The sequence below is a fragment of the Budorcas taxicolor genome, chromosome 12 (assembly GCF_023091745.1).
Source record: "Budorcas taxicolor isolate Tak-1 chromosome 12, Takin1.1, whole genome shotgun sequence".
NCBI classification, from domain to species: Eukaryota; Metazoa; Chordata; class Mammalia; order Artiodactyla; family Bovidae; genus Budorcas; species Budorcas taxicolor.
Genome location: NC_068921.1, coordinates 26,158,697 through 26,185,511, shown reverse-complemented (window position 1 = coordinate 26,185,511; position 26,815 = coordinate 26,158,697). Strand labels below are relative to the sequence as shown.

Sequence of the window (26,815 nt, the reverse complement as noted above, 5' to 3'; positions counted from 1 at the left end):
TATATTTTAATTTTTCAGTTTATATACAATAATATTTTTAACTTATTAAAAAATGCTGTTAGTAATTAAAGGGTCTTGTATTTTTCTATTTTCCTGAGCCAATGTATGTACATGGATGTTTTCTAATATTTTGCAGCTGTCCTTAAATTTTGCTAGATCTTTTCTTGTCCTTTTCAACTGCTCTTTTTCTAATCTGAAAGATGTGAATGGTTCCCAAGAATCATCCTAGGTCTTCCTGTTTATTCTTCTTTGGAGACTTACACTTAATGCTGTGCCTCAACTCAAAATATATGAGGATAGCAATAAGTCATTTTGTTAAAATGTAGAGAAAAGTGTTTCCTATAATTGTTTTCAACAAAAATTATTTGAAAGGTTTAATAAGTTCAATACAGTGCAACAAAGATCTTTTCATTTTGATAAAGGTTACGGCAGCTAAAATACAATGTGCTCAGTCACATCTGACTCTTTGCGACCCCATGGGCTGTAACCCACCAGGCTCCTCTGTCCATAGGATTTTCCAGGCAAGAATACTGGAGTGGGTTGCCATTTCCTTCTCCAGGGTATCTTCCTGACTCGAATTGAACCTGAGTTTCCTGCATTGCCAAGGTGGCTTCTTTACCACTAGTGTTACCTGGGAAGCGTTTAAACACAACGGCTTTGCTGAAAACAGGGTCATTTAGGCTTTTATTAGGTCACTCCTGTCCCCAGACTATCACCTCCCTGTTTCCAAGTTGTTGATTCTGTCTCCTGGGGAAATATAGATTTGTTCATGATTTGTTTTATTTCTTCACAGATCTACTTAGAACAGAGAATATTTACAAAGTAATTACCTACTTTGGGGGACCACATTTATTCCCAGCATGTGTTCACAGCTTTAAAAGGGAACAAGATCAGGAACAGAGTGAAGGAGTGACATGGAGACTGTGTTTCCAAAAGCCATATTCATGGCCAACACTTAATTAGTAGAAAATCATGGAGGAAAACTCTACAGATGGGTCGCATGACTGATCAATAAGGATTTTTAACAAAAATTTATTAGACAAATATTTATTGGTAGTATCATTGAAAGAGGTATAATCTTTAATATAAAAAGCTAAATTTTCCAGCTGTATTAAAAAGACCAAGAAATTTGAAGTCCCTGGAATAAATTAATAAGCAAAAAGCTCTTTAAAACATATTCTAAATATTCCATAGAAAGAGTGTAAAATAAGCAACATTTTACAGTCACAGTGAGGATCTGTTCTTGTGACCTCACTTTCTATCTCAGTCTGTATCACTGGGAATTCAAAAGCACCTTTTAACTAAGCAATAAAAGATTGCTTTTAAAATTTTCATTTCTCAGAAAACAGCATTTGTTAACAATCTTTTAGAAAGATTTAGAAATATCACGTGGAGGTTATTAGCATCAACATGATCCTTAAACCAGATGTTAACTTTCGTTTATGTGCTCATTTTTCTTACACGTGGTCTGCTCTCTCCTTTTAGGAATGGCAAAATTCTATTCAGAAGAATGCAGGACTTGCATTTATTGAGCTCATCAATGAAGGAAGGTAATTAATTGTACAGTATTTAGACAACTAGTCAGTGTACATTTTATTCCACTGGGTGACTGCTCTTTCCTGCCATCTGTTCCAAAAATATGTAACAAAATATATCTTAGTTAAATGATTTATCACACAGGTACTTATACCTTAAAGGAGCAAAGTTTAAAATGTTTAGCAATTTTCATTTGGGAGAGGGGAAGCAGGTATGAAATAAAGGGACAAAGTCTATAAGATTTTTGTGAGTTCTGAGCCATGTCTTACCAAATAGTAAAGTTGTTTTACACAGATCAAGTGAACCCAGTCTGCAGTCCCATCTGCTGCTCCATCTGTTTTCAAAGCCATCTTCAGTGTTTACTCCCTCAGCCCGTCTCAGTTCATGTGAAGTAGTTTCATTCGACCGTGTCATGCTCTCTGCTATCCCAGTAAAAATGTGAGAGAAGTTAAATGTAGGAACCTCAATGGTCTGGCTAGGAACATGTTTATACCATTGTTAAAATGATGTTATGGTAAGATTTATGTTTGAGCTCATTATTGCATTTATCACTTTTATGATAAACTGTCGTTCATTATGATTTTTCCTATACTTTATTGGCAATAAATATAGTAAGACAGATGTAAGAGACAACATTCTGACATGTACAGCTTCTGTTAGCCAAAGACTTGCATCCCTTACAACTTGAGTTTCATCTATGACAGAGTGCATTCTTTGGAAAATAATGCCTGAAGATTAGGCACAGTCTGTCTTATTTGAAACCATATTTAATTATATTAATAAGGAAATAATTTTACTGTATATAAAACTTATCTTTATCAAAAGAGGTGTCATGAAAGAATATTTTATAGGGTAGTCTTTGAAACCTGTTGTATATGCTATAACTATTTTGAAAAAAGTTAAATACAATTTAGTATTTTTTTATCAATGTTTTATATTCTGAGAAATAGCCTCTGTTTTTACAATAATTCATCTTACTGTACATTTCTCACTTAGATATTTTATGATTTAATTATTTTTAGTCATAATATTACAACTCTAAATATTAAAATGAAATTTGCCCTACTGCCAAGCAAAAGATACAAAGAATATTAGTTTTCTTTTATAGCATAATCATTTTAAACATAGTAATATACTCTACTTCTTATAAAACTTTATTGTGAAAATAATTGATAATAATTATTATCCATGTTCAGGCAGTGAAAAATAGAAAAAAATTATTTCTTCAGGCAGTTCATTGTCATATGAGTTATAAAATCTCTCATTTCACATAATGCTAGTTTTGCTAACTCATTTCAGCTGTGAAGTAAAAAACAAAAATTATGCTGTTATCAGTAATTCTGAAGAGTTAATGAATTGAACCTCTAGTTTGTAGAATTAAGATTATAGTTATTTCTTGGAAAAGAAGAAGAGTGAAAATTTTGCTAATAGAGATTTTTAGCTTTTGAAACTTTTTTGTTATTCATTGGTATTTGGCATTTATTTTGATTTAGGGAAGGAGTTGGAATTATAGAAAGTAGTTATAATTTTTTTTAATTTAATCCAGGAAAACCTCTAAATGCTCATCATAATATTCTTTGCACCATTTTAGATTTGTTTTTCCATTTTTATACCAATAGTTTCTCTAGTAAAAATGATTTTGGAACAAATAGTGAAATATAGCTAGCTATAAATATATACTCACATCTCATATATATATTAACATAGCAGATGTCTATTTAGCACCTACTATATGTGGCTCAGATGGTAAAGCATCTGCCTACAATGTGGGAGACCTGCGTTCAATCCCTGGGTCAGGAAGATCTCCTGGAGAAGGAAATAGCAATCCAGTTCAGTATTCTTCCCTGGAAAATCCCATGGACAGAGGAGCCTGGTAGGCTACAGTCCACGGGATCACGGAGTCGGACCCGACTGAGTGACTTCACTTTCATATACTAAACACGATTATGGGCACTGGGAATAGATAAGTGAATGAGTCAAACATGTTTCTAAATTTTGGAGGAAAGACAGACTAGCACATACAATAACACAAGGGTGCTGTGATAGGGTCACATGTTATAGGTACTAATCTGAGAAGAAGGCAGAGCACTTAACCTAGTCTGGAGGAGTGCATTCCCCAGTTGGTGGTGGTTATGATAGGATTTTCAAAAGGTGCACCCAAGCAAAGCCAAGACCATGAAACAAAAATAATCTTTCCAACAAATGATGCTGGAACAACTGGACATCCAAAAATAAATGCAGACACAGACTTTATACTCTTCACAAAACTTAGCTCAGTGTGGATCACAGACTTAAATGTAAAATGAAAAATTATGAAACTCATAGAAGACACAAAGGAGAAAATCTAGATAACATGTTTGGTGATAAGTTTTTAGCTCTAAAACTAAAGGCATAATCCATGAAGGAAGGAACTGATGAGCTGGACTTCATTAAAATGAAGAACTTCTGCTCTGCAAAAGACAGTATCAAGAGAATGAGAATACAGCCACAGACTGAGAGAAAATACTTACAAAAGACGCATCTAATAAAAGGCTGTTACCTAAGTATACAAAGACCTCTTAAGACTCAGCAATAAGAAAACTAGTTAGAAAATGAGCCAAAGACCTTAACAATTTCCTAAACAAAAGATGTACAGATGGAAAATAAGAATAGGAAAAGATGTTCCACATCATAGGTCATCAGAAAAATGGAAATTAAAACAACGGTAAGATACTACTACACACCTAGACGAGCCAAAACCCAGAACACTGGCGACCCCAAGTGCTGCTCAGGCTGTGGAGTGACAGGAACTCTAATTCTTCACTGGTGGAAATGCAGAATGGTACAACCACTTTGAAAGACAGGTTGGTATTTTTAATAAAATTAAACTTAGTCTTCCCATACAATACAGTAGCCATACTCCTTGGTACTACCCAAAGGAATTAGAAACTTACATTCACACAAAAACCTGCATGTGGATGTTTATAATCATTTTATTCACAATTTCTAAAACTTGTAAATAGCCAAGATGTACTTTAGTAGGTGAATAGATAAATAACTACCCATTCATTTATCTGATGTATCAAGACAATGGAGTATTTATTAATAAGTGCTAAACAGAAATGAGCTATCAAGCCATGAAAAGACATAAAGGAACTTTAATTGCATATTTCAGGATGAAAGAATCCAATATATGAAAAAGCTACTGTATAATTCTAACTATATGACATTATCAGAAAGGCAAAACTATGGACACAGTGAAAAGATCCATGGTTGCCAGGGCTTAAAGGGAAGCAGAGATGAATAGGCAAAGCACAGAGGATTTTTAGGGCATGAATCTACCCTGTATGATACTGTAATACTGGATACATATCATTTTGCATTTTTCCATACCTTTATAATATGCAACACAAAGCGTGAATCGTCACGTAAACTGTAGACTTTCGGTGATAATGCAGTCTATGAATGTAGGTTCATAATTTGTAACAAATGTAACCACTCTGATGGGGATTAGTGATAATGAGGGAGAGTACAGTAAGTTGGGGAGGACATCTGGAATATCTCTATAACTTCTGTTCAAATTTGCTGTGAACCTTAAACTGCTCTTAAAATTAGTCTATAAAAGGAGTGAAAGTAGGAGGCCCAAATGCCAAAAAAGAATGGCAACTGACTCCAGTATTCTTGGCTAGAGAATCCCGTGGACAGAGGAGCCTGGCAGGGTCCATAGGGTCGCAAAAAGTCAGACACGACTGAGCGCTCATTGGTTGATATACTACAGTAAACAGAGCACCATGTTAGTTGAGAACTGAGAAGTAATTAGGACATGGCTAGATGAAAGAAAAAAAAAAAGTAGAAATAAAATTCTGGACTGAGGGAATAGTATAGTGCAAAAGCCTATTGGTGAAAGCCAGCAAAACGTGTTGCTGGAGAGCTCTTCTCAGTCACGCGAACAGCTGTTTCAGCACATATTGTGTGCCAGCCATAGAGAGGCCAGGGTCAACCCTTTATGGCAAGAGTCCTACCACGAAGGGGTTTGTAAGTAGTGCTAAGGGTGCAGGAGTGTAAAGGATGGAAGAAGTTTGGCATAATCTGCAGAGTGACAAATGGATTTCTGGGGCTGGAGACTGGAAGTGAGATAGCTGTCTGAAATTTCAGAATCTCGTTGAAGAGAATAGTGTCATAAACCAACTAAGAGTGGCTATGAGAATGGAGGAAGTGGGCAAATTTGAAGTAGCTGGTGGCTCAGGTGGTAGAGAATCCACCTACAATGGGGGAGACCTGGTTTTAATCCCTGGATTGGGAAGATCCCCTGGAGGAGGGCCTAGCAACCCACTTCAGTATTCTTGCCTGGAGAATCCATCTCATGGACAGAGAAGCCTGGTGGGCTACAGTCCATGGGGTCACAAAGGGTTGGACAGACTGAGCGACTCAACACACAACAGAACACTTAGAAATTAAATCTATAGAACTGCTGATAGATTGAATGGTAGAGAGGACAGAAAGAATCATGAGTACTTTGCCTTCTTGTTTAAGAGCTGGATAATTTACAATAAGTGTAGTTTACTTAGAATGATACAGAAGGAGAGACATAGGTTGAGTAAGAGATGTTTTTATTTTTGGTTACACTGAGTTCATAGGGCTTCCCAGGTGGCGTTAATAGTAAAAATCAATAAATAAGTAAATAAGTCAGTTGGGGCTTCCCTTGTAGCTAAGTGGATAAAGAATCTGCCTGCAATGCAGGAGGACTGGGTTCGATCCCTGGGTTGGTAAGATCCTCTGGAGAAGGAAATGGCAACCCACTCCAGTATTCTTGCCTGGAGAATCCCATGGACAGAGGAGCCTGGCAGTCTGCAGTCCATGGTGTCATGGAGTTGGACACGACTTAGCATCTAAACCACCAGCCACTGCCAATGCAGGACAAAGCTTTGATCCCTGGGTCAGGAAGATCTCCTGGAGTAAGAAATGTCAACCCACTCCAGTATTCTTGCCTGGAATGAGGAGAGGAGCCAGAAGGCTACAGTCCATGAGGTCGCAGAGTCAGACACGACTGAACATGCAGTCACATGCTCTGAATTTGTAGCACCTGTGAAAGTTCCAAGTAGAAATGTTAGATTGATGTCTTAGCTTTGGGTGTCAGGCTTCAAAAAGACAGCTCTTGTTGTTTAGTCACTTGAGTTGTGTCTGGCTCTTTTCTGACCCCATGGACTGTAGCCCACCAGGCTCTCTTTCCATGGATTTCCCAGGCAAGAACACTGGAGTGGGTTGACATTTCATCCTCCAAGGGATCTTCCTGACCCAGGGATCGAACCCATGTTGCCTGCACTGGAGGTGAGTTCTTTGCCACTGAGGCACTTTGGAAGCCCAAAGAGACAGTTCATGTAGAGATTTAGATTCAGGAGTTCTCGGCTTGCATGTGGTCAGTGGGGGATAAGGATGCAAATGTGGTGCTCAGGGAGAGTGTGTGGAGTGGAAAACCTGGGGCCAGGCTCTTCCTGCTGTTTCTGCTGGGAGTCTTCCTTCCCCACATCTTCACATGATTGATTCCTCCCATCGCTGAGAATCCGCTTAAATGTCACACTCTCAGAGAGGCTCCCCTGACTATCTTATTGAGTTATCGATTCAGTAGCATTGTCTCAAAATACTTTCTTTGTACAAGGTTCAAATACCAGTTCTTCTCTTGATAAACATGTTTCAGTTCAGTTCAGTCGCTCAGTCGTGTCCGACTCTTTGCGACCCCGTGAGTCGCAGCACGCCAGGCCTCCCTGTCCATCACCAACTCCCGGAGTTCACTCAGATTCACGTCCATCGAGTCAGTGATGCCATCCAGCCATCTCATCCTCTGTCGTCCCCTTCTCCTCCTGCCCCCAATCCCTCCCAGCATCAGAGTCTTTTGCAATGAGTCAACGCTTCGCGTGAGGTGGCCAAAGTACTGGAGTTTCAGCTTTAGCATCATTCCTTCCAAAGAAATCCCAGGGCTGATCTCCTTCAGAATGAACTAGTTGGATCTCCTTGTAGTCCAAGGGACTCTCAAGAGTCTTCTCTAACACCACAGTTCAAACACATCAATTCTTTAGCTCTCAGCCTTCTTCACAGTCCAACTCTCACATCCATACACAACCACTGGAAAAACCATAGCCTTGACTAGACGGACCTTAGTCGGCAAAGTAATGTCTCTGCTTTTGAATATGCTATCTAGGTCGGTCATAACTTTTCTTCCAAGGAGTAAGCATCTTTTAATTTCATGGCTGCAGTCACCATCTGCGGTGATTTTGGAGCCCCCCAAAATAAAGTCTGACACTGTTTCCACTGTTTCCCCATCTACTTCCCATGAAGTGATGGGACCAGATGCCATGATCTTAGTTTTCTGAATGTTGAGCTTTAGGCCAACTTTTTCACTCTCCTCTTTCACTTTCATCAAGAGGCTTTTTAGTTCTTCTTCACTTTCTGCCATAAGGGTGGTGTCATCTGCATATCTGACGTTATTGATCTTTCTCCCAGCAATCTTGATTCCAGCTTGTGTTTCTTCCAGTCCAGCGTTTCTCATGATGTACTCTGCATATAAGTTAAATAAGCAGGGTGACAATATACAGCCTTGGCATACTCCTTTTCCTGTTTGGAACCAGTCTGTTGTTCCATGTCCAGTTCTAACTGCTGCTTCCTGACCTGCATATAGGTTTCTCAAGAGGCAGGTCAGGTGGCCTGGTATGCCCATCTCTTTCAGAATTTTCCACAGTTTCTTGTGATCCACACAGTCAAAGGCTTTGGCACAGTCAATAAAGCAGAAATAAATGTTTTTCTGGAACTCTCTTGCTTTTTCCATGATCCAGCGGATGTTGGCAATTTGATCTCTGGTTCCTCTGACTTTTCTAAAACCAGCTTGAACATCAGGAAGTTCACAGTTCACGTATTGCTGAAGCCTGGCTTGGAGAATTTTGAGCATTACTTTACTAGCGTGTGAGATGAGTGCAATTGTGCGGTAGTTTGAGCATTCTTTCGCATTGTCTTTCTTTGGGATTGGAATGAAAACTGACCTTTTCTAGTCCTATGGCCACTGCTGAGTTTTCCAAATTTGCTGGCATATTGAGTGCAGCACTTTCACAGCATCATCTTTCAGAATTTGAAATAGCTCAACTGGAATTCCATCACCTCCACTACCTTTCTTTGTAGAGATGCTTTCTAAGGCCCACTTGACTTCACATTCCAGGATGTCTGGCTCTAGATGAGTGATCACACCATCGTGATTATCCAGGTCGTGAAGATCTTCTTTGTACAGTTCTTCTGTGTATTCTTGCCACCTCTTCTTAATATCTTCTGCTTTTGTTAGGTCCATACCATTTCTGTCCTTTATTGAGCCCATCTTTGCATGAAATGTTTCCTTGGTATCTCTAATTTTCTTGAAGAGATCTCTAGTCTTTCCCATTATGTTCTTGTCCTCTATTTCTTTTCATTGACCGCTGAAGAAGGCTTTCTTACCTCTTCTTGCTGTTCTTTGGAACTCTGCATTCAGATGCTTATATCTTTCCTTTTATAATCTCCCTCTGACATTGTTTCACATCTTGCCTAGTTTCTCTGAAAGTTGGAAGTAATATATGACATTTTTTTTTACAAACAAGTAATATTAGCACTTTAAAAATGGAAGTTTTTTTAATAATTTTTATTATGACATAGAATATTTTACTGATTCCTATCTTTACTTTGGCCCTTTCCTTTTCAATTTAGACTTTTCTCTTTCATAAATTTGAGCTGGGAGTTCCAAATCAAAAAAATATCATATTTAAATAGCTGGGATGTAGTTAAAGACACATTGCTTTGTTTATCTGGCCTATATTTGTTGATGCCCACTATATGCTAGGCACACATTAGATTCTTTGCATATACTTTTTAGCACATTCGCATGGAAATGCAACATTTTTCATAACATTTGCTAATAGTGTAAAATGAAACATACACGTAATGTTTTCTCTTGGTTGTTAAATATCAGTCTTTAATTTGTCCTTGTGGGAATGAAGATAAAAATCTTTAAGTGGAAATTGTTATAAATGTTTATCCTACTTAACAGCTACACTCGTGAATAAAATTCATCAATCATAGGTGGAGAAAGCAATTGTGCAGTTGTCTACAATTAACAGGACAAAAACAGTTGATGAATGTGCAGCTGAATTAAAATACTCCCTAGGACAGGCTGAATTATAAACTGGTTCATTTAAAGGAATCTAACAAAGGATCTTTATAATTAAAACAAAGCAAGGTTAATGGGATGTAAAATTGCCTATAATATCTTGGCAATAATAATTGGATTTTAAATTATTAAAATATGAATTGAAGTATAAAGCAAAGAAAGACTTTTAAATTATAGAACTTTAGTAATCTTTTGAAATAAATTAATCATTTGCCTAAAATAAACCTTTATCATTCTTTTGGAAATGTATAGGATGCAATTAATGAATATTCATGACAAGTCAGAATGTATTCTTGTTTAGCACTGAATTTGACCAATGATTCATGAAATTCCAATTTATCGGTTTGTTCTTTAAAATCAGGAAAATATATCCCTTATATTTCTTACATTTTGAAGAAGAGAAGCATATTGCATTCAAGTATAATTTTTTATTGATAATATAAGTGAAGTCGCTCAGTCGTGCCCGACTCTTTGCGACCCCATGGACAGTAGCCTGCACCAAGCTCCTCCGTCCATGGTATTTTCTAGGCAAGAGCACTGGAGTGGGTTGCCGTTTTCTTCTCCAGGGAATCATCCCTACCCAGGGATCGAACCGAGGTCTTCCGCCTTGTAGACAGACTTTTTACCATCTGAGCCACCATAACCTAAACTTTAATGTCCTCTTTAATTTAACAAATGCTATTTAATAATTGAACCAATAAGCTCTAGTTTACTTGAGTTTGTTTTGTATCCTTGATTTGGCAAAAACCATGTTTTAAAAAGGGGCTTCCCAGGTAGCTCAGCTGTAAAGAATCTTCCTGCAGTGCAGGAGATAGGGTTCGATTGCCGAATGGAGAAGCTCCCCTGGAGAAGAGATAGGCTACCCACTCCAGTATTCTTGGGCTTCCCTGGTGGTTCAGCTAGTAGAGAATGTGCCTACAATGCGGGAGATCTGCATTTGATCCCTGGGTTGGGAAGAACCCCTAGAGGAGGGCATGGCAACCCACTCCATTATTCTTGCTTGGGGAATTTCCATAGACAGAGGAGCCTTGCAGGCTATAGTCCATGGGGTCGCAACAAGTCGGACACAACTGAACAACTAAGCACAGCAAAACACATGTTTTAAAAACCAGCACCTTCAGACTCTATAAGAAACTTTTTTCTTAGAGTTAAGATTCTGATTTTGAACCAAGAAACCATAGAACTGCCTGAAAAACAAAGTTCCCTCTATATTTTTTCATGTAATAACTTATTTATATTTTTTCTTACTACTCAGTTATTCATTTTACATATTAGTAGATTATCAAACATATGAGATTCATAAATGAGGTAAAAAAAAGTCTGTCCTTTTACAAAATGAATAGATCTTAAACAGTATTGCTAACTTACTGACTTAAATTTAGATATTGACAATAATATATTTACTGAAAACGAACATAAACAGCTCCCATTGATTAATGGCTAAATTTCAAGTAAAAAGGAAATTATTTCAAGAGTAGTAATCATAAATTTTATCTGAATTACATTTAGAACCATGTTTAAAAAATATATGCATATATATATATATATGTATTTAGTTTTTTTTTAGTCCCTCTGAGAATGACTTCAAATGGAATTTCCTTCTAGGCACCATTATTTTAGCTTCGATGAGAGGTCAGTAGTCTGACAGAATGTGGTCCACTGGAGAAGGGAATGGCAAACCACTTCAATATTCTTTCCTTGAGAACCCCAAGAAGAGTATGAAAAGGCAAAATGATAGGATATTGAAAGGGGAACACCCCGGGTCGGTAGGTGGCCAAATATGCTGGAGATCAGTGGAGAAACAACTCCAGAAAGAATGAAGGGATGGAGCCAAAGCAAAAACAATACCCAGTTGTGGATGTGAATGGTGATAGAAGCAAGGTCCAACGCTGTAAAGAGCAATATTGCATAGGAACCTGGAATGTTAGGTCCCTGAATCAAGGCAAATTGGAAGTGGTCAAACAGGAGATGGCAAGAGTGAACATCGACATTCTAGGAATCAGCAAACTAAAATGGATTGGAATGGGTGAATTTAACTCAGATGACCATTATATCTACTACTGTGGGCAGGAATCCCTTAGAAGAAATGCAGCAGCCATCATGGTCAACAAAAGAGTCCCAAATGCAGTACTTGGATGCAATCTCAAAAACGACAGAATGATCTCTGTTCATTTCCAAGGCAAACCATTCAGTATCACAGTAATCCAAGTCTATGCCCCAACCAGTAATGCTGAAGAAGCTGATGTTAAACTGTTCTATGAAGACCTACAAGACCTTTTAGAACTAACACCCAAAAAAGATGTCCTTTTCATTATAGGGGACTGGAATGCAAAAGTAGGAAGTCAAGAAACACCTGGAGTAACAGGCAAATTTGGCCTTGGAATACGGAATGAAGCAGGACAAAGGTGAATACGGTTTTGCCAAGAGAACGCACTGGTCATAGTAAAACCCTCTTCCAACAGCACAAGAGAAGACTCTACACATGGACATCACCAGATGGTCAACACCAAAATCAAGATTGATTATATTCTTTGCAGCCAAAGATGGAGAAGCTCTATACAGTCAACAAAAACAAGACTGGGATGACTGTGGTTCAGATCATGAACTCCTTATTGCCAAATTCAGACTTAAACTGAAGAAAGTAGGGAAAACCACTAGACCATTCAGGTATGACCTAAATCAAATTCCTTATGATTATACAGTGGAAATGAGAAATAGATTTAAGGGACTAGATCTGATAGAGTGTCTGATGAACTATGGTCGGAGGTTAGTGACACTGTACAGGAAACAGGGATCAAGACCATCTCCATAGAAAAGAAATGCAAAAAAGCAAAATGGCTGTCTGGGGAGGCCTTACAAATAGCTATGGAAACAAGAGAAGTGAAAAGCAAAGGAGAAAAGGAAAGATATAAGCATCTGAATGCAGAGTTCCAAAGAATAGCAAGAAGAGATAAGAAAGCCTTCCTCAGTGATCAGTGCAAAGAAATAGAGGAAAACAACAGAATGGGAAAGGCTAGAGATCTCTTCAAGAAAATTAGAGATACCAAGGAAACATTTCATGCAAAGACGGATTCGATAAGGGACAGAAATGGTATGGACCTAACAGAAGCAGAAGATATTAAGAAGAGGTGGCAAAAATACACAGAAGAATTATACGAAAATGATCTTCATGACCAAGATAATCACGATGATGTGATCACTCACCTAGAGCCAGACATCCTCGAATATGAAGTCAAGTGAGCCTTGGAAAGCATCACTATGAACAAAGCTAGTGGAGGTGATGGAATTCCAGTTGAGCTACTTCAAATCTTGAAAGATGATGCTGTAAAAGTGCTGCACTCAATATGCCAGCAAATTTGGAAAACTCAGCAGTGGCCATAGGACTAGAAAAGGTCAGTTTTCATTCCAATCCCAAACAAAGACAATGCCAAGGAATGCTCAAACTGCCACACAACTGCACTTATCTCACACGCTAGTAAAGTAATGCTCAAAATTCTCCAAGCCAGCCTTCAGCAATACGTGAACTGCGAACTTCCTGATGTTCAAGCTGGTTTTAGAAAAGACAGAGGAACCAGAGATCAAATTGCCAACATCTGCTGGACCATGGAAAAAGCAAGAGAGTTCCAGAAAAACATCTATTTCTGCTTTATTGACTGTGCCAAAGCCTTTGACTGTGTGGATCACAAGAAACTGTGGAAAATTCTGAAAGAGATGGGCATACCAGACCACCTGACCTGCCTCTTGAGAAACCTATATGCAGGTCAGGAAGCAACAGTTAAAACTGGACATGGAACAACAGACTGGTTCCAAATAGGAAAAAGAGTATGCCAAGGCTGTATATTGTCACCCTGCTTATTTAACTTATATGCAGAGTACATCATGAGAAACACTGGGCTGGAAGATACACAAGCTGGAATCAAGGTTCCCAGGAGAGAAATATCAATAACCTCAGATATGCAGATGATACCACCCTTATGGCAGAAAGTGAAGAGGAACTAAAAAGCCTCTTGATGAAAGTAAAAGAGGAGAGTGAAAAAGTTGGCCTAAAGCTCAACATTCAGAAAACTAAGATCATGGCATCTGATCCCATCACTTCTTAGGAAATAGATGGGGAAGCAGTGGAAACAGTGTGAGACTTTATTTTTTGGGGCTCCAAAATCACTGCAGATGGTGATTGCAGCCATGAAATTAAAAGACGCTTGGTGGCTCAGAGGTTAAAGCATCTGCCTCCAATGCGGGAGACCTGGCTTCTATCCCTGGGTCGGGAAGATCCTCTGGAGAAGGAAATGGCAACCCACTCCAGTATTCTTGCCTGGAGAATCCCATGGACGGGGGAGCCTGGTAGGCTACAATCCATGGGGTCGCAAAGAGTCGGACACGACTGAGCGAACTCACCTTACCTTACCTTACCTTACTCCTTGGAAGAAAAGTTATGACCAACCTAGATAGCATATTTAAAAGCAGAGACATTACTTTGCCAACAAAGGTCCATCTAGTCAAGGCTATGGTTTTTCTAGTGGTCATGTATGGATGTGAGAGTTGGACTGTGAAGAAAGCTGAGCGCCAAAGCATTGATGCTTTTGAACTGTGGTGTTGGAGAAGACTCTTGAGAGTCCCTTGGACTGCAAGGAGATCCAACCAGTCCATTCTAAAGGAGTTCAGTCCTAGGTATTCTTTGGAAGGAGTGATGCTAAAGCTGAAACTCCAGTACTTTGGACACCTCATGGGAAGAGTTAACTCATTAGAAAATACTCTGATGCTGGGAGGGATTGGAGGCAGGAGGAGAAGGGGACGACAGAGGATGAGATGGCTAGATGGCATCACCAACTCAATGGTCCTGAGTTTGATTGAACTCCGAGTGTTGGTGATGGTTAGGGAAGCCTGGCGTGCAGCAATTCTTGGGGTCACAGAGAGTCAGACACAACTGAGCAACTGAACTGAACTGAAGTAGTTTATTTCATAAGACACAAATGGTTTTTTATATTTAAAATAAAAGGGAACGGTGCCCTATTTTTCGTAGAATCATTTCAGTGCCATATTTCTTTCTGTTCCTTATTTCCTAGAGACATAATTTTTTTGTTGTTGTTTTTATTGTTCTTACTTACTGCAAGCAAATACCAGCTGAGATTCAAAAAACCAGTCTTGGCATTGTTTCCCAAGTGGCTCAGTAGTAAAGAATCTGCCTACCAGTGTGAGTGTTGCAGGAGACGTGAGCTCAATCCTGGGTCAGGAAGACCCCCTGGGAGAGGAAATGGCAACCCACTCCAGAATTCTTGCCTGTATAGATAGTTCCATGGACAGAAGAGCCTCGTGGTCTACAGTCTATGCAGTTGCAAAGAATCAGACGTGACTGAGGAACTGAGCACGCGTGCACATAGTCATGGCCTGGCCATTAATTTAGTCTAGGAACTCTCCCCAAGGTATCTGGGTAATGGCTTCAATGCATTGATTATAGGCTGATTAGTTCCCATATTCATAAAGTGAGAACACAGACGATTTATATCCCTCAGTTGCTCTCTACAAAACAATGTGTGGAAAAACAGAATACTTATTTTATAGTATGACTGTTATAAAGAGTCACAGTCCAAGCTGAAAGGATTAGTTATTTTCTAATTACCAAAAATAGTGTAATAGCTGTACAGGTATTTCTGACATTCTTAATGTCTATATAATTACCATACATACAGCAAAAAAACTGAATAAATGCTTATAAAATACTTGTTAAATAGTTTTAGCAGTGATATAAATACATTTTACATCTGGTCTTCATCTAAAAGTATTTTGTAATTGAGAAGTTAGAGTTTACATGCACAAAATATTAAACAGTTCAAAATGTCACAGGCATTATGAATAAGTCGTGCAAAAAAAATGTTATAAAAACTGCATTGACTGTAGAAGAAGGATATGTTCCGGTAGACAGTAATGATTGGGGAAGGCTTCTTTTAGGGCCTAAACAGATGTAGGCACACTATGTAGGATTAAAAAAAGAAAAAAATCAACTCTAGCTTTTTTTGTGAAAATGAGATTTAAAACAATTAAAAAATACCTTTATGTTTTTATTATCTGATAAAGCAAATACAAACATAATTTTATTTTAAGAATTATAATCTCTTTTGAACTTTATATTATTTAAATTGAAAAGTGAAAATCATATTTTTTCCCAGATTTTTTAATAGTCTTTAAAAATATCACAGGAAGAAATTAAACTTTTCTTATTCAGTCAAACTTTTCCTTACAGTGTCACCAGAAACTTTATGCCTTTCTTTTTAAATTCTGGGGCCAGAAAAATTAACACAGAGGTATTACATCTGCTCCTACACCATGTGGCCACGTCACTTCTGATAAGGACCTGTCTTCATGACTAAATCGGGATCTAAAAATCTAATCGTATTACAGCTTGAGCATGCACTATTTCTTCTAGTGTTTAGGATATGTGAGACAGTACACACCCATTTTCTAATCAAGACTAAAACTTAAGACACATGGAAAATTATTTGTCCAAATTTATAACATTAATAAAAAGCAGAATTTAAATATAAACTAGTTCTTCCTTCTGTTCTCCCGTTCATCTATAAAGGATGAAAGACTTATTTGTCTAATTTCTAATATTGCCTTTTCTATTGACATTTTTTCTTTCAGTAAAACAACAGAAACTTTATATTTGAAATTCAGGATTTCAGGGCTTCTGATCAATGAAAAACAATTTAAATTATAACAAATTGCATAGAACTAGAGACTTCCTAGTAAACAGAACTTGCCATAATGATATGTATTCCATTTGTAAGAGAATGCTTTGTTTGGTTCCCTGATTGCTTTCCTGTATCTATGACAGCTCCATTCTAGAAGAAGAATGAATGGGATTCAACAAATTGTTTTCTTTTTCTAGTCCCTTTGAAAAATAAACTTAGAATAGAAGATGAAGACCAGTTCATTTACTTCCTGTGTTGTACAGTTACTCTGAGGAAGAAAATATTCCATAATTACCAAGTTATATGATATTTTTATTTACCCGTTTTTTATGTGCTAAATATATAATAGAATTTTATAGTGTTAAACTAACATCATTAAAATTATATTTCTTCTTTTACCCTCCTTCCTACATAACCTGCTCAGGAATTCACTCAGTCATTTTTTCCATTTAGTCATGTGTTACTGGTGAGTCCATGTTTCTCAACAGCTACCATGCAAATCATGTTGGATACAGAGATGAATGGGATTGTACTTCATTTAATGAACTTCACAGTCTTAAGAGAGACTTGTTAAAAGGAAAAAAGAGGGAAAAGTCCATAAGACAGTGTGATAAATATAATTCCCAGAACATCTGAGAAATTGGGAGAAGGTCTCTTAGTTGTGTGGAGAGGAGTGAGTGGTAGGAGTTCCAGAAAGAAGTGGCACATACAGAAATCCTGAAGTTGCATGCATCACTAAAGAACTATGTTCTCTGAAACACAGAAAACATATACTGAAAAGGCGGTAGATAAAGTTGGAAAAGTAGACCGATGTCTATATATAATGTTTAACTATTATCTTGTCAATAAAAGTAGCTAAGAAGTGTAAATAACACTAGTGGCAGAGCGAAAAATGTAACAGAGGAACTGAAGATTTGAGGGAGTCAGAGAAATCAGGAGGCTGTTGTAATTGGATGACAGATGATTAGGCTTGAATTAAAACAATGTTTAAGTAATAAAGAAGCAGATTAAAAATAAATAAAATTAACAAGACTAGTGATTAATGTAGGATGATCTTAAAGTCAGATTTCAACAGATTGAAGAGTGAATAAAGCTGAATGGGTCACTGAGGATTATCTTCTGCTATAGAGCATTCACATCCTACCCCTAGGAGCAACCCCTGAGCAACCAGGAAAGCCTTAAATTCTGTCACCTCTCAATTTTTCAAAGCTTCCCATGGTCTCTTTTTATTCATTCGATTTTGTACTATTTTATTTCCTGAATTTCATAATTCTAACCTTGATAGTCCTTGGGGGATGTATATATATATATATATTTTTTTAAATATGTATATATATATATATATTTTTTTTTTTTTTTTAAGGTTTTCCTGGTGGCTCAGACAGTAAAGAGTCTGCCTGCAATATAGGAAACCTGGGTTTGATCCCTGTGTCAGGAAGGTCCGCTGGAGAAGGGAATGGCAACCCACTCCACTAACTTTTGCCTGAAGAATCCCATGGACAGAGGAGCCTGACAGGCTACAGTCCATGAGATCATAAAGAGTCAGACATTACTGAGTGACTAACAGTTCATAGATTTTAAAAATACAATTTGGAAAAACTCTGTGTATTAATGATTCATCAGATTATACAAAGATGAAGGGAATTATACTGACTTGAAAGATAGATTTTGAGATTTTTACCCAAAATGCAGAAAGAGAAAGAAATGAAAAATGAAAGTGATATTAAGAATTGTGGGGGTAGAATAAGAAAGTTTAATTTGTAAATCATCAGAATTGAAAAAGGAAAATAAATAGAGTAGGTGAAATGAAATATTTTAAAAGATAATGTTTGTGAATTTTTAAAAGCTGATTGAAAATAAAAATATAGTAATATGAAAATCACAGTGTACCTCAAGTAGGATAAATAAAAAGAAACCCAGGCTAGACACATGGTACTGAAACTGGGCAAAGCCAAAAAGAAAGAGGTAAAAGCACCCAGAAAGAAGGAACTGATCATTTAGAAAAAGGGGAAAGTAGAATGACAGCAACAAAGAAAGCTAGAAGATAAGGACATAATACTTGCAATGTTTGAAGAAAAAAGTCTCAATAATTGTATATACAACAAAAATATTTTCAAAAACTATTAGGGGGTGTGATGGTGCAGTAATTTTGTGACATTTTAACTTAACTCCAGTGCCAACCTTTGCTTTCCAGTTCAAAGGAAACAATTTAAAAAGCACACATTATAAGCCACTGTGCCAGAGGGAAATAGACATCATTAGCAAAGAATTTTAATCACTTACTTTTGATCTGTCTAGTGACTCCCTGGGAGAATAGGTTAAAAGATTCATTTTGCCTAACTTGGAACTGGCCTAGTGTGAAAAGAAAGCTGCTTTACTGAGGGCATTTGTTGAAGGCATTTATAGGCCAGTATCTTAGGTTGCCATTGCCTGAGGTGATAGAGAACAGTTGAGGCCAATGGTAGACAAACCGAAAAGCTAGAGAGGAACAGCAAGGGAGTAAAATGTACACAAGACTTTGAAAAGCTCGGACATATTTCTGAAATTCTAAAGGGCCCTGCACATGCTTAGTTTTCATGCTCTGGAAAGAGGAGAAAGTTCCAAACTCTCACCTATGGATGCTGAGATTCTGTGGCAGCAGAAAGTAAACACAAAGGTAGGGTTCAAACCTGCCTGGTTCAGTGTTCAAGGGCTGTCAACACATACACGCAGCTCCTTGAGAAAGTCTGGGAGATTTTTTGGATTCAGGCATTTAAAGACATTTTTTCTAATCGTTAACTTTCACTAACGTAATAAAAACAGAGACTTAAATAACCACACATGACAAGGAATACAGCCTTAACAAAATTAGCTTAGAAAAGTCAACTTAAGTTTCCTCAGAGGTCCAGATGTAGAACTGAGAAGGGATACCCCCATCTCTACCTAGTGTTAACGTATTTCCTAAGCAGCTATAGCACAGATCATGGATTGAGTGAAGGTGTTGCAAGAGGATGCTTAAAATGTGGAATCATGGGATCCAAGTTAGTGAAAAAGGAAATAAATCGAGCAGTGGATGAAGGACTAAGAGAAAACAGAAGGATCACAGAAGTGGAAGTTGGAAGTCTTTTTTTTTTTTTGCCTGGAACCAGGGAGAGACAAGTGAAGGGAAGAGAGAAAGTTTAGGATTCTTATCTGTGACTGTGACACAGAGTAGATTATTTGAGCTTAAAAATTTAATATGTGAAGCTGATTATGGCCAATAGAGTGACTTCCTGAAGTGAGATAGAATTGAAGATTCTAAAGGAATCTTAGATTTTGGGATTTTTAGCTCCCCTTTAAAAGAGTCAGATAAGTAGAGGCATGGAAATAAAACATCACACGTGCCTTTCAATGGCCCCACCCAAGCAGCTGCCTGTGACCTGCCTGGGCTCAGGGCATGGAAAGCTGGGAAGTGCAAGTTCAGTTCAGTTCGCCATGGGGCTATTTGGAAAAACTCAGGAGAAGCTGCCCAAAGAGCTGGCCAACGAATGGTCACTAAAGAAAAGAAATGAGAGTTGTTGACGGGCAGATATGAGATATCCATAGAGAAGAAGAAAAAGTGAAACAGTCTATGAATCATGCTGCCAGAAAGGGTCAGAAGGATGTCTGCATGGTTCTGGCCAAGATGATTCAGGTCAAGGAAGGCCATGAGCAAGCTCTGTACATCCAAAGTACACATGAACTCTGTGCTCACAGGGCTGAAGAACCAGCTGGCAGTTGTGTGAGTGGCAGGTTCTCTTGCAGAAGAACACAGAAGTGATGAAGGCCATGCAGCATCTTGTGAATATCTTGGAAATCCAGGCCACCATGTGGGACCTGTCCAAAGAGATGATAAAGGCTGGGATCATAGAAAAGATGTTAGAGGACACTTTTGAAAGCATGGGCAATCAAGAAGAAATGAAAGAAGCAGCAGCAATAGAAATTGACAGAATTCTGTTTGACATCACCATAGGGGCTTTAGGCAAAGCACGTAGTAAGGTGAGAGATGCCCTCCCGGAGCCTAAATCTCCAGGAGCCATGGCTGCATGAGAAGATGAGGAGGAATAAGAGGCCCTGGAAGCCATTCAGTATTGTCTGGCCCCCAGCAGGGCCCCCAGGCTCTCCTCACAGCCCCATTATTGGGTACACACTCCTTGAAGCCATTTCTGTGTCTCTTGTACTACCCATCTGGGTGTGGCACTGTGTTGTGGAGAAGGTTCTCTGCTAATCTCTCTTCACCCTCTGCAGAGGTTTTGGGATTAGTGGGATTGTTCTTGAGAGGTGGTGTAATAAATTCATCATTTTTAGGAGTATAAACAGAAGTATCTTTTTAGGGGATGAGGTCAAAGAAGTCTGTCTTCTTACAATGCACTTCTGAGAATAGTGTTGATTGCCTGAATGTTGAGGATTCTGTGTGTGTAAAACACTATATAAATGGATCTTAATAAATTTCTGCTTAAAAAAAATACACACACAAACATATCATGCATTAGTTGATGTATAACTCCTCAGTGAAAAACTAGGAGAACAGACAACCGATACAATTTCTCTGGTGTATCTGAGGCATGAATCTCTCCTACCCCATCCCCTGCTCTGCCGCCATGCCTCTTGGCTTCGGTCATCCACTGTTTTGTTCCTAAGAATGGTATCATACCTATTAACCAGCCAGACCCTGAGTCTCTTCCTTCCTCCTGTCTTCTGTTAATCTATTTAAATGTTGTAATCTGCACTAATTCACACATATTAGATTTCTTCCTGGCTTTCTTCAGCCTTCATGCACTAGATAAAGCCATTGAACCAAAGACTCCAACCTCTTCTCTTTTGAAGATTATCTATAAAATATAGACCAATGAGGTCATCAAAACTTACTAGTTGGAAAGTTTAGTCTTTAACTTCTTTTATTTTCCCAGCTTCCTTAGTGATTAAATTTAAGACTATCTGTACGATTGTTTGCCCTCCAACATTATTTACAGAAGTGTTTGAGCCACTTTCCCCCAAGTATTGTGCTTTCTAGTAGATTTCCCCTTACTGTTGTGTTCTTTGAGTAACTTAAGTTGTTAACATCCATCCTGAAAAGTAGACATATTCCCATTGGAATGTGCCTGCGTTCCTCTTATGTGAGGCCTCCGTCATATGGCCAAGAAGTTCCTGCTGTTTCTAGAGTGACAATCAATTTAACCCAAATCTCACCATGGGATAACAAAGTTTATGTCAGAACAGACATAGATTTTTGTAAGATTTCTAGTGAGAAACTATCTTGAATTCACTGCTCCTCAGAATTTATTTAAGGAAGGTTCCATCTTAGAATTAAGGATCTGAGCATGTAAGTGAATTTTAGATGTAATTTAGTCCTAGTGTCTATATATTAATTAAAGTCAAGAATACAGTCTAGATTTTCTAACGAACGATTATCCAGGTTTTTTGTAAAAATTTACTTTCATGACACTGAATTCTGTTGCTTTAACCATTTTCAAAGTGTCCAAAATCCTTGTTTTTCTTGCCTTTAATACCTTTATTAAATTAACTAAATCATTTGTTCACAAGACACACTGTATTTAAGAGGCATTGCTGTAACAGTTTAATAGCATATTTTGTAATTGTATGATTTAGACTTATCTAAAATTTATGCATAGTTAATATTTACAATACTGAAATTTGATTACTGAAAAAAATTGAGTTGCACAAAGTTATTATATTAATTCCAAAGGTATTTATCTTTTCAGATTGCTATGCCATGCTATGAAGGACCATATAGTTCGTGTTGCAAATGAAGCTGAGTTTATTTTGAACAGACAGAGAGCTGAGGATGTACATAAACATGCAGAGTTTGAGGTAAGGATTTGGGAGTGAATTAAATTCTGCTTTTTTGTTTCAAGTCAGTTGTCACCAATGGTAACCTTACATAAGTTTTTTTTTTAAGACGAAAATTTCAATGAAAATTTCAATTTCATTTCAGTTGTTTTTAAAAGCTTTAGTAAATGTCAGACAGGGCACTTATTACCTCATTTGCAATATGAAAAGACCACTCTAGCATTATGCCTAACCACTTGATAGACTGAGGTTTTTCTAACTTATTCTTAAAGGCACATATAGTTTTACAGTGCAATTCCTTTAGTAATTTTTAAGCATAGTTTACACACCATTAGATATGGGTGTAATAGTGGTTATGTGAAGAAACAGTTTTGCTCTTCAGCAATTTATTATTTAATAATGTATTCATCTCTATTTAGAGTAGCCAAAGATCATTTTAGTTCATATTTTATTTTTATAATTTATACTTGATTAACGAATGAAGCAACATATTATATATGATGTATATGTAGATCTGTATGTATATATGGAAACATAACAGTTTAAAATCTTCATAAGCACAAATTATCATTTGCATAAAGAACAAACTATCATTTCTATTTTATATTCAAAAACTTAAGGTATTCCAAGTAGTATATAGTAATACTAACAGTTTTTTAAATAAATATTATTCTTATATTTCTAGCATGTCAGTAATTATTTGACATATTACCCTGATTCAATAAACTTATTCTCAGAAATATTTAGGTGACCTGGTATTTGACTTAGGTTGGCCTTGAAAATAATACTTAAGTCCAGCAATTTATGGTCATGATAAAACATATGAACAAGTGTGGTGCACCTGGAAGCCAGAACCCATATTTCCAGTTTTGAGGTTTTTATCTCAGTAAAGCAGTTCTGTTAGTCATGCAGGTTGATGTCCTAGGTCTAGAGATCTCTGATCTACCTCGCTGAAAAGAATAAGGCAGAAATAACTGTTTTGTTATAATAACCATAATATCCACTTCATTTGTCAAATGAAACAGCACATACCTGTCATATGGGATTGTAGCAGTCTTATTTGAAAAAAAAAATATAAATTCTGATAAAAGTACATCGACAGTTAAGTGTCTGTCAGAATGAAGTTTTGTATCTTTCCAACCATAAATAACTTCAAATCTTTACAAATCAGGTATCATACTCTAATCTGGATGATGAGAAAAGATTAAGTTATCTGCTTTGAATAATATGTTTAGGTATAAGATATGTCAGAACTCTAGACAAAATAGCAATGTTCAGTTGACTTTCGACCTCTGTTAGTAATAACATTTAGGATATTAACTGAATTCCCTGCAGAATCAGTTTTGAGTTGATTATATTTCTACTAAGAAAAGCAAATTATTTTGTGGGGATATAAGCAGAGCAATATTTGACATGTGAAAGCATTTAAGATACATTTTCAAGCCATCAGATATTAATTACAAGCTCTAACATACATTTAACCAAGGTGATATTAAGCTAAGAGTGGTGTTTTTCAACCTTTTAATATTATTGTCCCCTCTAAGGAAAATTTTTAAATAGTTGTCACCCTAATCAGCTCCTACCATGATTTATTATAATTATCACCAATATGCTATTTATTTGTTTATGTACTGTGTATGCGTGCTTTGTACATTTAAAGAGTAAGATTGTTTTCACACACCCTTAATAAAATTTTCACCATCTTGGTGAAAATCAGATCTGTTTGATTGAGGACACACAGCTAATAGAGGTATAGATGCTGTGAAGGGAATGTGAACAACTCAGTGTTTCTACATTGTGTACACAAAAAAATAATGATGTAAACCAAATTTTGAGAGTATTATCATTGTTACTTAATGAACGTGCATTGTTTTTTTTAACTCAGATTTTCTATTTATTCCTTTTAGGTTAAAGCTGTATTAATAAAACTCACTGATGTGTGTGTATCTGTGTGCATATGTAGTTTACCAAACCTATTCCACTTCTATATTGTAAGAAATTTTATGAAAGCCATAAAATTTTATGCTAGGACTTTTTGAAGAATTTCTATATCTCCCATATAAGCCTGTAATTAAGAAAAAAGCTATATTTAATTTGAGATGGGTACTTAACAGTTAAGTTTTTTTGGCTAACCACTGTAATCGTTAAGGAAGAAAAAATGAAAATTTAATTTTACTCTCCAATGAGCTAATGAAATATTAACCTCATTATGGAGGCAGATCATTGTACTAATTGGTGATTCCCTATACAAAAAGATAAATTGGAAAATGAATTAATCCTTCTTAGGTTACAGAAGGATTATTTCTCTGGAAGACACGACTTGTGGTAGTCTGAATCAAGGGATAGTTGAAAGGATTATGCTCAGATACCTTCCATGAAGGATTTTTACTTTGTAATAATGAATGTGAACTCATTATATGTATATTTTAGATGTATGAAAGTTTTTTATAATTATATGACTCATATTAATACTTGATAATATTAAAATTTGCAGTCACTGTATACATAAATCATTATACAAAAAAGACTTATGATTAAAGAGATGTTTCGTCTTCATGTTCATGTTTGTATTGAACCTTTTTGATACACAAGATTGCCTATGTTTCTAATACCAATGAACTTGAACACAGATAGCTGACAGGACAACTGATTACTAGGTAGAGAAAATTAAGAGAGTAGTTATCATTCAAAGACACTTTGAATACACTAAATTTGAAAGCTAAGATACTCTGTAGAGAAAATATTGTTTTAGCCCTTTATTTTATGAATATAAAGCTGATTACAGAGAAAAAAGAATTTACATAAAGTGTGAAATTGAATGAAAGTCAAAATTCCTAAACTATTTCTATACCACATTGCCATTTATGGGATGGAACACTATTAAATGGCACTGTTTTGATTTATATATAATTATCAGGAACATAACATTTTTAAGTAAGACATTTCATTCCAATCCCAAAGAAAGGCAATGCCAAAGAATGGTCAAACTACCACACAATTGCACTCATCTCACACGCTAGTAAAGTCATGCTTAAAATTCTCCAAGCCAGGCTTCAGCATTATGTGAACCGTGCACTTCCAGATGTTCAAGCTGGTTTTAGAAAAGGCAGAGGAACCAGAGACCAAATTGCCAACATCCGCTGGATCATGGAAAAAGCAAGAGAATTCCAAAAAACATCTATTTCTGCTTTATTGACTATGCCAAAGCCTTTGACTGTGGATCACAAGAAACTGTGGAAAATTCTGAAAGAGATGGGAATACCAGACCACCTGACCTGCCTCTTGAGAAACCTATATGCAGGTCAGGAAGCAACAGTTAGAACTGGACATGGAACAACAGACTGGTTCCAAATAGGAAAAGGAATACGTCAAGGCTGTATATTGTCACCCTGCTTATTTAACTTCTGTGCAGAGTACATCATGAGAAACGCTGGGCTGGAAGAAGCACAAGCTGGAATCAAGATTGCCGAGAGAAATATCAATAACCTCAGATATGCAGATGACACCACCCTTATGGCAGAAAGTGAAGAAGAACTAAAGAGCCTGAGAGAGGGGAGTAAAAAAGTTGGCTTAAAGCTCAACATTCAGAAAACGAAGATCATGGCATCCGGTCCCATCACTTTATGGAAAATGGATAGGGAAACAGTGGAAACAGTGTCAGACTTTTTTTTTCTGGGCTCCAAAATCACTGCAATTGGTGACTGCAGCCATGAAATTAAAAGACGCTTACTCCTTGGAAGGAAAGTTATGACCAACCTAGACAGCATATTAAAAAGCAGAGACATTACTTTGTCTGTACAAACGTCCATCTGGTCAAGGCTATAGTTTTTCCAGTGGTCATGTATGGATGTGAGAGTTGAACTATAAAGAAAGCTGAGCGCCGAAGAATTGATGCTTTGAACTGTGGTGTTGGAGAAGACTCTTGAGAGTCCCTTGGACTTCAAAGAGAGCCAACCAGTCCATCCTAAAGGAGATCAGTCCTGGGTGTTCATTGGAAGGACTGATGTTGAAGCTGAAACTCCAATACTGTGTCCACCTGTTGCGAAGAGCTGACTCATTTGAAAAGACCCTGATGCTGGGAAAGATTGAAGGCAGGAGAATGGGACGACAGAGGATAAGATGGTTGGGTGGCATCACCGACTCAATGACATGGATTTGGGTGGACTGCGGGTGTTGGTGATGGACAGGGAGGCCTGGCGTGCTGCAGTTCATGGGTTTGCAAAGAGTTGGACATGACTGAGCAACTGAACTGAGCTGATACTATATTGGGCTTCCCTGGTGGCTCAGATGGTAAAAAAAAAAAATCTTCTTGCATTTCAGGAGACCTGCATTCAATCCCTGGGTCGGGAAGATCCCCTGGAGAAGGGAATGGCTACCCACTCCAGTAATCTTGCCTGGAGAATTCCGTGGATAAAAGAACCTGGCAGGTTACAGTCCATGGTGTGACAAAGAGTTCGACATGACTGAACAGTGAACACTTATATACTATATTAGGGCCTTCCCTGGTAGCTCAGCAGTAAAGAATTCCCCTGCCAATGCAGGAGACCTGGGTTCAGTCCCTCGGTTGGGACGATCTCCTGGAAATGGAAATGGCAAACCACTCAAGTGTTCTTGAGGGGAAATC

The 26,815-nt window shown here is 37.3% G+C and overlaps 1 protein-coding gene across 1 annotated transcript in view; it reads left to right on the top strand.

Annotated features, from left to right (window-relative positions):
• NBEA (neurobeachin) overlaps positions 1-26,815 on the top strand; it is a 667,766-nt gene that overhangs the window by 315,919 nt on the left and 325,032 nt on the right. The window contains exons 36-37 of the mRNA XM_052650319.1: positions 1,486-1,550; positions 22,104-22,212. Of these exons, the coding sequence (XP_052506279.1) occupies positions 1,486-1,550; positions 22,104-22,212 (174 nt within the window). The remainder of the gene's footprint in view (positions 1-1,485; positions 1,551-22,103; positions 22,213-26,815) is intronic.